General features: G+C 47.8%; 5 protein-coding genes across 5 annotated transcripts; 1 reads left to right on the forward strand and 4 right to left on the reverse strand.

The window, feature by feature from the left end:
- Positions 1 to 790: 790 nt before the first annotated feature.
- Positions 791 to 1,487, reverse strand: EURHEDRAFT_518306 (GNAT family N-acetyltransferase; the record flags this gene model as incomplete). Its single annotated transcript, XM_040786660.1, has 2 exons — positions 791 to 1,032; positions 1,088 to 1,487. The coding sequence occupies 2 exons, from the start codon at positions 1,485 to 1,487 to the stop codon at positions 791 to 793; spliced, it is 642 nt and encodes a 213-aa protein (XP_040635299.1).
- A 1,004-nt stretch (positions 1,488 to 2,491) lies between these two features.
- Positions 2,492 to 3,591, reverse strand: EURHEDRAFT_464562 (PLP-dependent transferase; the record flags this gene model as incomplete). Its single annotated transcript, XM_040784969.1, has 3 exons — positions 2,492 to 3,136; positions 3,191 to 3,280; positions 3,439 to 3,591. The coding sequence occupies 3 exons, from the start codon at positions 3,589 to 3,591 to the stop codon at positions 2,492 to 2,494; spliced, it is 888 nt and encodes a 295-aa protein (XP_040635300.1).
- Positions 3,592 to 4,108: 517 nt separating this feature from the next.
- Positions 4,109 to 5,617, reverse strand: EURHEDRAFT_405928 (uncharacterized protein; the record flags this gene model as incomplete). The annotated part of the gene is made up of 3 exons (XM_040780424.1): positions 4,109 to 5,162; positions 5,204 to 5,358; positions 5,423 to 5,617. The coding sequence occupies 3 exons, from the start codon at positions 5,615 to 5,617 to the stop codon at positions 4,109 to 4,111; spliced, it is 1,404 nt and encodes a 467-aa protein (XP_040635301.1).
- Positions 5,618 to 7,799: 2,182 nt separating this feature from the next.
- EURHEDRAFT_416286 (uncharacterized protein) lies at positions 7,800 to 8,668 on the reverse strand. The gene has a single exon (XM_040782915.1). It carries the CDS (start codon positions 8,625 to 8,627, stop codon positions 8,130 to 8,132), a length of 498 nt encoding a protein of 165 aa, XP_040635302.1. The 5' UTR covers positions 8,628 to 8,668; the 3' UTR covers positions 7,800 to 8,129.
- A 1,637-nt stretch (positions 8,669 to 10,305) lies between these two features.
- Positions 10,306 to 12,407, forward strand: EURHEDRAFT_239179 (putative C2H2 finger domain protein). Its single transcript, XM_040778060.1, has 4 exons — positions 10,306 to 10,316; positions 10,372 to 11,331; positions 11,383 to 11,634; positions 11,685 to 12,407. The coding sequence occupies exons 2-4, from the start codon at positions 10,523 to 10,525 to the stop codon at positions 12,322 to 12,324; spliced, it is 1,701 nt and encodes a 566-aa protein (XP_040635303.1). The 5' UTR covers positions 10,306 to 10,316; positions 10,372 to 10,522; the 3' UTR covers positions 12,325 to 12,407.
- Positions 12,408 to 12,410: the final 3 nt, after the last annotated feature.

Below are 12,410 nucleotides of genomic sequence, written 5' to 3' on the forward strand. Positions count from 1 at the left end.
TGATCTCCACAGAACGCCAATGAAGAGCAATAAGAAGCCTACAGACCTCCCTCATTCCACTCTTCTCCCGCAAATTCATCGTTTCTGACGACGGCAGATGCGCGAAGAGATCCTGCACACATGTTACAGACACAACTGCTCGACAGACATGAGGCAGCCCGTCCGTTGAACCCAGCGGAGGTTATTGCCGACCTTTTTTTTTTTTTTTTTCGATCCTTCATGTCATAGTTTGAATAGAAGTGTTCATACTCGCACTCGAAATACTGGCGAGAAGTTCAGCCGAACGGAGCTACCTAGTTGAAATATTCTAGGACAATGATCTTGAAGGAAAAGGATATTCCACCTCTTTTATATATGCTCAAGCGGGAAAAGAGGGGCCATGGATTCTTCACTAAAGATGATACATATTTTATCTCTTTGCCTGAAACACTTACCATATGAAAAAGGCTGGTAAACTGCTTTACATGACGGCGAAAATATGACATTGAAGTATCCGCAACAAGCAAGGAAACATCGGAATGGTTTCTCGAGGGAACAAATAAAAAATATTCTTTAACTATCATAAGAGGGATGTTTCAGTGGCGACCAGAAGGTAGAAAGATGGCAAAGGATCTGCTCTAGGACCTATGGCTATATGACTAGATAAAGTAGTCCTCTGGAAACAATTCAACTAGCGCGTTAAGTACAACGTTGTTCCTAAAATTGCCTGGCATCATGCGATTATTTACAAGAATCAACTAATCACCTCATCATCTCAACAGATAAACGAATGGATGTGTATGGTGCATAATTAAGGCGCCCTTCGCATCAGCATGAATCTCTGACTCCCTCTCCCCCCCAATGGCTCATATTCCATGATCACTTCATACACATCTTCCCATCCATACTTGCGGTAGAGTGCATACCCGTCCATTGTTGCCTCTAGGAAAATGCCTACCCGCCGCTCTGCTGCCTGTTCTATCCCCCACCGCAGCAGCGCCGATGCCACCCCGCGCCCTTGGTATTGGGGAAGGGTAGCCAGGAAGTCGAGAACTATTTTATTAAAATCCATATACTCAAAATGAACCAATCTTCAGGAAATACGCACCGAGGTCGCCCTCCAACAAGTGCTCCTCCCGGCATTCCTTCAACTTCGCCTGGAATGCCTCCAACACCCTCCGGTTGGTCCCCTCGGGCAAATTTGCCGCGCCCGCAAAGTCCTGGCCAGCCGGACTCAGCTCCACCGGGCTTGGCAACCCTGGGATGGTCCAGCGCGAGTAGCCTATGATCGGTTGGCCGGGGGCGTCGGTTTCCACTGCCACGACGACATGCATTGCCGGGTCGGCCAGCTTTTGTAAGGCGCGCGCTGCTTTGGCAGGCAGGACAGTCTCATCATCGAGACCCGGGTATGCGTTGCCCCAGAGCTCCTGCCGGTTGAAGCAGGTGATGTTGATGTGACCCAGCATGAGGGCGTCGGCCTCGGTAGCATAGCGGAGAGTGAGTCCCATTGTCTGTCGTATGGGCTTATATTCAGTGCTTAAGGTATTCAAAAAAAAAAAAAAAAAAAAAAAAAAAAAAAAAAAAAAAAAAAAAAAAAAAAAAAAAAAAAAAAAAAAAAAAAAAAAAAAAGATGATGATGAATGGTTAGTTCGGTAGTGGGTAAGAGATAAGACTGAAATGGCTGGCGGGTGACTAGCGGGGCAAGTGTCATCGGCATAATCCGAGGTTATGCTGCTTATAACTAAACAATACCTCTTCTGCATATCATTTCATAAAACAGGCCCGGATTCGACACCCAGCTGCTTGCTTTCTGTTTATTTTCCTGTCACCGGTGGTGCATATATGTTTGACGTTGTTTACTTTACTGAATTACCTATACAGTGGTTGTGATACTGTGGTTGTGCGAGCGGCGATTGGCTAATAGGGCATGCAAAGACACCTCAAGCAGTGGCATCAATGGCGTCTATCTATTGAAAAATGAGAAGAGTCCTAATTGAGATGTTCATTCATCGGTTTTTCAAGTTAACAATTGCATATATGAATAGACAGTCTCATGTATCATGTTACTCCGGATCCTGCACCACAGAATCAATCGCAGAGGCCACCCGGTCGACATTAGTCGAGTTCAGTCCAGAAATATTGATACGGCCATTGTCCGGCAGATATATGTGGTGTACTGTGCGCAGCTTCTGGCACTGGAGCGGGCTCAGAGGTAAACAGCTTTGGAGGGTTAATTGTCATAAAAAAATAAAAAAAAAGCGAGAGAGATATAACGGTGCACATACGCAAAAAGACCTTTTGTTGTCAGGATTACATTCCAATTTCCGGGGGTCTGTTTGTGTTAGTCTTGAGTAGAAATAGAGGGAAGGTGGGAAAGTACATTCTGCAAAGCCTGGTGAAGATTTTTTCGATTGTCGAGTAGCCGGGATCGCATGGATTCTAGCTCGTCAGACCTGTGGATTGGTTAGAATTTCTATACGGCATACTGCTCCAAGCTGAGCAGGGTATTTACTTACCATTGCCCTTTCAAATCCGAGCCCATGGCAATACTCGCCAAGCGCGACCCATAAGCCGGCGACGAAGAAAACTCCCACCGAATTAAACAGCGAAGCTGATCATAAACACGAGAAGCAATCGCTGCGTCCGAATTGACGACATGAAGCACCCCGCATCGCTCACCATACAATCCCAAATTCTTGGAAAATGACTGACAAACAGCCATTTCAAACCCCAGCTCCGTGAATAGCCTGATCGGGTAGGCATCTTCATTCATTGATCCGCCCAGACCCTGATACGCGATATCCAGGAATGGGAAGACGTTGGCTTGCTTCATTGCCCCTGCGAGCGTATCCCACTGTGACGGAGTTAGGTCTGCTCCGGTGGGATTGTGGCAGCATCCTTGGAGGATGAAGATGCTGTTTGGGGGGGCGCTGGAGACGGTGTTGAGCAGGGTGGTGAAGTCGACCGTGGCAGTTTCGGGATTGTAGTATCGGTACTTGACTACTTGCAAGCCCACCAGAGAGCAGAGGGGTTCATAATTTCCCCACGTCGGTGTTCCCACATACACCGTGTTCTGCTTGGAACCGGCGCATCGCGCGAGGAATAGAGCGGCCAGGTGGTTTGCTCCTGTGCCTGAGATTGTTTGGACGGATGTGACCTGACAGGAATGAGTTAGCGAGAATGCGATGTAGGCGGAGCCCTAAGAACTAACGCGTCCGTCATTCAGTGCTTCGCATTCCTCGCCAAACATGGCAGCTGCTGCATCTTTCAGAAACGCTGGATTCCCTGTGGTGGATTCATACTACGACATATCTTATTAGTGTCGGGGCCCAAGCTGTTGAGAGTCAATGGTACTATACATCATGTCCAGGATTGTTTTGCTCCAGAATCCTTTTGGCCTGATTAGCGAGTTGGCTACATCAGTACAACGCTCCTGTATTCGGACATACTCATTCTCACCTCTCGCAGGACACCCATCTCATGGTATTTCCCCTCTGTGTTGCGATAGATTCCAACACCAAGATCCACCTTGCCCGGAGATACATCGTTATCGGCGTCTCGCTTCAAGACGAACATGGGGTCCACCGGACCCTGCTGTACATTTTCAAACATATTGACACTGTATCTCTTGAAGAGTTATCGAAAGAGAATCTCGATATAGAAGAGGAAGATGTGTATTTCAAATACATGGTATGTAGGGGATGGATTTCGGTTTCGGTATCCGAAGCCGAGCAATAGTAGACTGAACAGACTCGGCTCTCATGGATTCCCAATCTCTGAGTTTTCGTAATTCATTCGGAAGCACTATGTCGGCTACCTTACCGGTTGCGCGAAGCACTCCGATGGAAACCCCTCAAACATGTCACCAACTCGCCGGCAAAGCGGCCGCTTTTTACGAACCAGGGGCTCTCGCCGCTATTTACGTACAGCAATTAGGATGATAAGGGAATTCAGGCAATCTTATGCGAAACGAAAAAGCACATTATCTATAAGTTTATTGACGCCAGAGCAGTCTAGAGGTAAGTTGGTACTCCCATTATCTCACAGATCATATATCGCGCTTGCATCTGACCAGGAAATTCGAGGCTTATATTGGCGTAACCGCATTTCCGGTCAACAGCTAACAATGTCAAGGTAGCTCATACCCAAGGCGCCCGTAGAATTTGAAGGGCTTTTCGGCAATATCATTCAGAAGTCTCATATTATTCCGAGCAAGCTGTCTCGAGATTCTCTGGCGAGATGGCGTAAATGATGTATCTTGGTATATTTCAAAACCTCTTCTCAGTCGATCACTAAATGGCTGGCTCACTGCTATACCACTGAATCCATTTAATATATGTCTTCTCTGATTTGTATCTTCCTGTATTTGAGTATGCTGTAGACTGAGAGTTATATAGCTTTGGGGTGGGTTGAAATGAGGATTGTTATTGTATACCGGCTGCTCACGGTCGACTGTCTCCGACATTGTAACCGCAGATGATGTGTTGGTCTGATGATAGTTCTGACCCATGAACCGTTGAACATGATGCTTTGGTTCCGGAAGCCAGCTAGAGAACCGGTTGCTCGAAGTAGATCGTGTACCGGACGCTGTGCACCCAAAACTATGTCCATTGCGCATCTTCTCGGACGAACACTTGCTTGTCGCATAGCTACCGGCTGTGTCGCTATGACGTAAGTGCGCATATATATCTTCCAGTTCAGCAGCGATTTGGTCGTCAATAGTAAAACGTCTTGGGAGTTGTGGGATTGGCTGGTGGAGGCTGGGAGTGCTGCTATGGAGCCTCATGGGCGACATAGATGGTTGTAGATATGGATAAGGACTGAATTGATGAATGTGCTGCTGGTATTTTTCTTGAGATACAGATTCGATAGGAAAAATGGTGTCTGATGGTGCAAGAGATTGTGACTGCCTGGGAAGGTTCTGAGACGATAGAAGTAATTGGCTGGAAATGGTTCTTCCCCTTCTTGGACTGTATGTCCCTCCGTCTGGTGATAAACTCCGATCTACAAGGTTGGAATCCTCCCTGTCCAAAAGCATTGGCTGGGACGATTCGTTACTCGCTTTTTTGTGACTAGTACTCGAAGATGCCGGATCAACTGGCGGCCGATATATTTGGATATCCATGTTTCCCATCGTTCCAAGCTCGGATGGCGCGCTCTCGCGCTTCCTCACGAAGCCTCGGCTGGCTAATGCTGTCACCAGAAGAAACTAGCCTGTTGTGACCCGCCTCTATCAGTTTCCGCCTTTTTCCAAATCTCTCCAGTTCCTCCGTAGGCGTAAATGACATCTTGACTAGACGGATGGTACCAATTGCGGCCTAGTCGCTCGTGTATGCTGGAGTATGGAGTATTGGACCGCCCCTGTAAGTTTTTGCTGGACTGGTGATACATCAGCATAAACACAGATCCAAACGTATAGCCCCTACTTCTCCCGGCAACTTACTTGGTCTCGTCGCTCGTAGCTCCCGCTAAGTATACGCTGTTGCGACCTGGGGCTATGTAATTGCGACAGTCTCTGGAAGATTCCGGGTATTTGGGCGTCACCAGTTCTCCTTGGCCTGCGCTTTGCAAATCTTTGTTTCTGGAGTTCGTTGGGATCTTTTGAGCGTCGCTGTAGACGGCCTCCAGTCCAGTTCATCGCAGATTCAAGGCCACAATAGGCGTACACTATGGCCTAGAATAAAACTGGGTATTATTGTCAATTATAAAAGGTCAAAATAGATAGAGATAGCATTCAGGGGTATAGAGTGGTTCCAACGGTTGGCGAGTGAAGAGTGAGAAGAGCCTCAGCTCATGGCATCCTAAAACGGAATAGTCCACTCCCTGGACCTAGATATGAACCCGTTATATCTAATATAACTGTTGGATAGAAATTAACAGATGCCTCATATTCGGAGATCTCTTCTTAACATCAGCGACTTCCGAGTCTTTCTGTACCTTTTTTCAGCAGCTCATCTACGACGAGATAAATTGGAACTGGGGTACATGCCTCCCTCTGCGCAAACTACTTCAACTACTTCGAAATTCTCGCTCTACCAGATCTGGCGTCTTTAGTTCGCCATATCAGTTTTATCTCATTATCAACGGTAGCATGGATGCACCCAATGAGGAATGTACACTGGGATAGAGAGTCAACTTCCTTTGGTGATGCGGTGAGGGAAAAACACTTCATATGATTCAGTATGCCCTATTTGAGGACGCAGAGACTGGGTCAAAGCTCTCCAAGGAAATTCATTTGGCTTTGCAACTGTCCTTATTTCCCAACTTCCAAATATAAAGTGTCGCTGTCTATACTATTACTTTGTTTGGCTCGACGGGTGTCCTGGCAGGACGGTGAAGCACGTGCTTTTCTTACCATATCGAGATATGAATCTCTTCGACCGGAGAACTATGGCAGGAATGTGCCTTCAGCCGAGGCACGAACATGATATTATGAGCAAATACAAAATAGCTTTCCGGCATCTTGTAACAATAATCAATTTCTTGCGTAGTTTTGTTTGCCCCCACTTCAACACCTCAATCTTTGCATCGTCTTTATAAAGCCGATCGTAGGCTTCATCCCAATACCATTCCTTATCAAGCTGCTTTTCAACTTCTCAGCCACAGCATCCAGCGCGGGCTCCTTCGAAGTCTTTAAGTTTCCAGGCTTGCCTGCTCCTTATATCTCCGTATTTGAAGATTCTGGAGATACCATAGCCGAGACAAGCGATGTAGATTGACCATGTGTTGAATTCGCAGCGGCGTCTTTCAACTCTTGGGATACGGCGTTTGGCTCCTGCGCGCCGTCAACTTTGGAACTGTCCGTTGGAGCTGGCAAAGCATCTTCGTTATCATGACTTGTTTTTTTTGGCTGTTAGCTCACAACACCGACAGAGAAGCAGTTTGGTCTATGTACCTTCTTGTCTCCCTCCATGCATGGGAAAATCTTGCTGGGCTTTCTCATCATTCGGTAAATATTATTCGTCTTGATCAGAGAAGCGAACTTGACTACTAGGCTAGTATCGGCTAGATATCGAGGGCAGATGGACTTTACTTGGCTGTAAGCATATATGCATCTTCCTTATTGTCCTTACACGGGCATACCACGCTCACTATACAGCATGCTGCACCTCTATATATCTCAGATTGACAGCCATTCCGCCGAGATCTTTTCCCGGAAATTTATTGGGGAAGTGATATTTGGCTTTGGTCTCAAATATATATTTGCACGAAACAACTACCATATACTTCACCCTGCGAATACAACATTTGACTCCAGAGTGAGCTTCGACAGCGTGTCTAATAAGGGCTATCTGACGATTAAAGCAAATGATGATTTCCATCGGGCAAGAAGTACAGAGGGCCGGTGGCTACAAAGTTATTTCCGGGCCCATACGATTCATTCCGGGTCTATGCTGCTATCCTTTGACTGGGCATTGTCAAGAAAAGATACAATTCCGGCCTCGTCCTCTTGTGCTGGATAAAGCAAGCATTTTTAAAATGAGCGGCCAGAATGAGAACGTGTACTACCCCGTATGTTCTAAATTTTGCCATCAGTCTAAGGGGGTTTGTTTACGACTCAATCGCTGCGTTCCTCATCGACATGTCGCTGCGATGGGCACAATGAACAAGATCCGATGACGTACAGACAGCACCCACATCAATCTTCATCATAGCTAGGCTACGTTTGAGACATTAATTTTGAGCCATACGTCATTCGAAGCCTCTGGAATAGCCGTAGTTTTCGACTGAATGGATCCGGCTCGGCCCGAGATTAACCCTTTAACGAGCAAATGCAAACGGAGCAAACTAATGTCACGTGCGGCTCTCGCTTGCAAAAGCGGGACGCACTACAAAAATCTGCTGCATCTTTTCTTCCCAACAACTTCATGTCACCACGACATTGGTCAATGGCTCGCCGCTTTGGTATTCTGAATGAGAGATTCCAATTCATCAATTGACCGATGCGATGCAATGCAGGTTGAATGACAGCTCAGTTATTGCCAATTTTTTTGCTCGACATGCTTGGTGCGTTGGTATCATTGGGATGACGATTATCATCCCTCAATAGGTGAGCAATATTTTATTTTTATCTTTATTTATCTCCCCCTGTTTCAATTGCCGCCTAAAAGTGCACGGGGTTGATCCCTCGTTATGATGATTACCATATATCAAATGCATAGTTCAACTGAAATCTTCGGATTGCTGAACGAAAACATATACCATCTTTCACCTTGTCTGATGCACTGGCTTCTCTTGTCATATTTGCTGCAGCCTGTTTTGCTTCCGAATATGTTTATTGCCGGATTACTGACATGCATCGTCAATAGATCTAACATTTTTTTCCGTATGCATTGCTGCCCAACGCTGACTTGCGACATGTCCGTGCGGTCTGACCAGTCACGACTCGTGTTTCTCCCGAAAGATTCCCGTAGTGTCCTGAGGAACCCCCTATTCGAGTGGCCATTGCTGTCTCCTATCGTCTGTACGAAGCACGCACGGCTGAAACTCCGTTGACGTGCAGAGTCACAAATGACACCTCTCCGCGCAGTGTGATGTAGGCTGTAGGTCGCGCATATCACCTCGATCCCGACCACTGGGACGCTGTAAGCAAAGCAGCGCCATACGGAGTAGCCGACGTGGTGTCGCTCGTAGCCATAGAATCGCATCTGACAGACACTCTTGACGGACGTCCGGATGCAAACACTGCGTCCGATTGTCGCGAGCGAAAGCGGGGCCGAGCGTAATGGCGTCAGCGAGTCAATTAATTGGCTGTTATCTCGATCAGGGGGATTGAGAGGACTCGATCTAAACCAATCAATCGGAGACCGGATCATCAATAGCAGGGCTGACGGTGGAGACGCGAATTGACTGGTGGAGAGGCTGCCACACCGCTTGACTCGATGCGAGAGGGTGCATCCCATCACAGTCCCGGAGAGAGTCAGAGACACTCAGAGACAGCCACGTCAATCCTGTTCGTTCCCGGTGTTATGCAGAGCGCCAATAGCACACGACTCTTTGCACTCCACCGCGGCTGTGAAGCCCCTCCGGCTTTTGCTTCTTCGGGATGGAATCTGATTCAGGTGATGCCCTTAAAAACCGCTCATCCCTCCGTCTTCTCCGTTGCTTCTCTTTCTCTTCTTTTCTCTCAAACTCGTCATCTCATCTTATCTCGATTACATCTCGCCATCGGAGGATTGTCATTGACCCCCTATCCCCCTTGATACCCCTCCAGGACCATCTTGTTATCTAGCTGTACTCTTACAGTCAGTGACTATATACAATCTACCATTTGCAAGACTTCCAGTGTCTTTTGCTTCGTTTCTTCATTTCTGTCTGCTTTATTGCAAGTTCCAGCCGGAATCTTGGAAAGAAAAAACAAAAAGAAAGCATCCCGGTTACAGCCTTCCATTGGATACAGTCCGTTTTGCCCGGAGAGGATCTGCTTTTGTTGCTTTTCTTTCGTGCCTCGTTTCCGTCTTCTTTCTGCACTTGCTCTTGCACTTGCACCACTTCAATCCAGAAAACAACAGGTAGTCCCCTTCATTTCATTTCTTTTGTCGTTGCTACTTTCGTTTTGCTTTGTTTTCCCCTTACGCATTGCAATCCCGGACGTTTTGCGTCTGTTACCGTCGACAGCTTTCCACTGGACCCTATGGACTTTGTTTCTGTTTTACTTTCCGGATTCTGCCCTGTCAGTTTTGACAGTTACCAATTATGATGTTTAATGATGCATCGTATAGAGTGTTTTATGCTGCACTCTCCACATGGATTCCCAAGGACCGTTTTTGTTTTTCTCTGGCCATGGACATCGAACCGAACCAACTTGGAACACTAGAAGATTTAATGTTGTCTTCGTTTATGATTTGGATTCTTCACTTCTCTTTTTTGGACCTTGCTTTATACGACCCCAGAACTCCCATGGATATTGCCTTTGGACCCTGACCTGGACCTATATTGGACTAACCGCTTTTCGACCTTTTCTGCGTTTGCTTTGGACCGTTTTCGCCCCTGGATTATCCTTGTGCTTGCTCTTCGACTATACGGCGTTTGGCTTACCTGTTTCTGGATTTATGGACCTTTCGATGCACCCTGGACAACTTCAATGACTGACTGTAGTCTCTTCGTTTGGACTTCAGACCATGGATATTCGGAACGAGATAGCATAATGTTGCTAGACGACATGTAGCTCTGCGCTTCTTTGTAGTGCACCTCGTGTCACTTTTTCCCTCTCGGACGACAATGGACCTCGGACTAAGCCACTTGACGCCTGTGTAATGAACTGGATAATGGAACTAGCGATAGTATCGCCTTTTACCAGCTGTCTTGGATCGTATATTTTCAATGGACAAGTCTCGGTTCGTACTCTCGAGAACATTTGAAGCCGCCCGTCAATTGACTAACAGAATGCAGACCTTCGATGCACGCTTTGGATCGGACCTTGCAATTGCTGCTTTTCTTGCTATTCCTTGTTTGCCATGCAAAATAACGTGAATTTACTGACTTGCTTTCCGTCAATAGTGTTTGTTTTCTTCGATTCTTCCAGTTACCTGGACCTTTCACAATGTCTCACATTCAGACCGACTCTAGGAGATTAGCACTCTCCCAAACTGCCCTTCGGAATATGGACCAGTTCTCTCAGCCCAGACATGCTCCCATTGGATTCACAAATTTGGCCTCCCTCAAAGTTGAGGATGATGATCTCTCCAGCCAGGACAACTACTCTCTTTGCTCAAGCACTCATGCCCATGGAAACCCCTGGTCTCTGAGTGATGCAGAAGTTGAGGCTGCTGCCGTCTCCAAGACGGAATCCCCTGAAGTTCAGATGCTCTCTTTTAACTTTTCGCAACAACTTGTTCCTTCTACTGTCGGTCCAAGCGAAGTTTTGTACCAGCCCGGATCTGACTTCCAAGTCATCCAGGACAATGAAATGGACTTCTCCCAATCCCGCGGAGACTTCAACGCATACTCTGCATTCCTGGACTATTCTGCGTTCGATAATGACTCGAGTGTCCACAATGGATCCCAATCTTGCACCGATGACTCTCTTTCCGTTGGACACAGCTCCCAAATGGATGATGGCCAAATGTCGGCCAACGACGCATGGAACTCCATGCTGCACCAGACCTCCCTTGACGGACTTCCTTCTTCTATTTTCCAGACTGCCCCTGTTTCTCCTCCTTTGACTGAAGCTAGCAATGACTTTTCTGTTACTTCTTCGTGCTCGCAATCTGGTTACCCGTCGTTTATGACCCAGGATGATGCCATGCTCAAGGATGTTACTGCTACTCCGTCGTTGAGCAGCCACGGAATTAACCTTGGTGACCCTTTGTTTCCTCTTACGCCGCCGCTCAATGAGCAGGATCCCCAGAGGTTTGTCATTCCGTTCGTATTCTCCTGTGCTCTCTATCTGACACCCCACAGAACCATCAGACCTTCCAAGCAGGCGCGCAGACCCACGTTGCAGACTACTCCCCCTCAGCAGATGAAGCAAGAGGAATTCTTCCACCCTCTGCCCGCTCGCCGTGGATCCAAGGACAGCACGGATATGAAGAACCCCCGTGACCACCCTTATTATTCTCTGCCCACCCACAGTGACGGAAAGTACTACTGCCCATTTGGCAACGGTGACAAGCCTTGCAGCCACCCGCCTACTACCCAGAAGTGCGCTTATCAGTATGTCGTCCGCCTCTCCAACGTCGAAAACGATGCTAATATAAAAATAGCAAATACCTTGACTCGCACCTCAAGCCCTACCGCTGCAAGGTCCCCTCCTGCATGGACGCTCAGCTCCAGTTCTCTTCCAACGCCTGCCTCTTCCGTCACGAGCGCGAAGCCCACGGCCTCCACGGCCATGGCGACAACCCTCACCTCTGCCTCTTCGAAGGATGCGACCGTTCCGTCCCGGGCTACGGTTTCCCCCGCCGCTGGAACCTCTACGACCACATGCGGAGAGTCCACGATTACACTTCCTCCGAGCACCCCAGCTCGCCCGAAGCCTCCCCCACCACCTCGACCTCCAGCCACGCATCCAAGAAGAAGGAGAACCTGGGCCGCAAGAAGCGCGTGCTCGGCCCCTCGGGCACAACCACCATGAAGCGCACCCGGTCGACCTCGCAGACCAGTGCCATCAAGGCTGCCCACCAGGCCACTGCGCACCACGGACAACGCCTACAGAACGCGGAACGCACCTACTACAACTGCCGTTCGCGGCTGCTCGAGGAGATTAGCAAAATCATGCCACAGGATTCCGGAATGCATGAGAAGGTGAATGCCAGCCTTCAGGAGCTTATTACCCTGGGATTGAACTACCGCCATATTGAGGCCAGTCAGACTGCGGCGAAGCTGGCCATCGGTCTTGCTTAAATGATGAGCATGCCACTTTTTTACCCTTCCGGAGATAACTTTGGAAATTACCAGGATATGTGCCCAGGAAAAAAAAAAAAAAAAAA

Source organism: Aspergillus ruber (genome assembly GCF_000600275.1).
Source record: "Aspergillus ruber CBS 135680 unplaced genomic scaffold scaffold00033, whole genome shotgun sequence".
Lineage (NCBI taxonomy): Eukaryota > Fungi > Ascomycota > Eurotiomycetes > Eurotiales > Aspergillaceae > Aspergillus > Aspergillus ruber.

Excerpts from the sequence above, each read along its gene's own strand:
- EURHEDRAFT_416286 (XM_040782915.1), bottom strand. The coding sequence starts at position 8,627 with ATGCGATTCTATGGCTACGAGCGACACCACGTCGGCTACTCCGTATGG.
- EURHEDRAFT_239179 (XM_040778060.1), top strand. The coding sequence starts at position 10,523 with ATGTCTCACATTCAGACCGACTCTAGGAGATTAGCACTCTCCCAAACT. Across the intron at positions 11,332-11,382 it reads AATGAGCAGGATCCCCAGAG|AACCATCAGACCTTCCAAGC; the intron begins GTTTGTCATTCC and ends GACACCCCACAG. Across the intron at positions 11,635-11,684 it reads ACCCAGAAGTGCGCTTATCA|CAAATACCTTGACTCGCACC; the intron begins GTATGTCGTCCG and ends ATATAAAAATAG.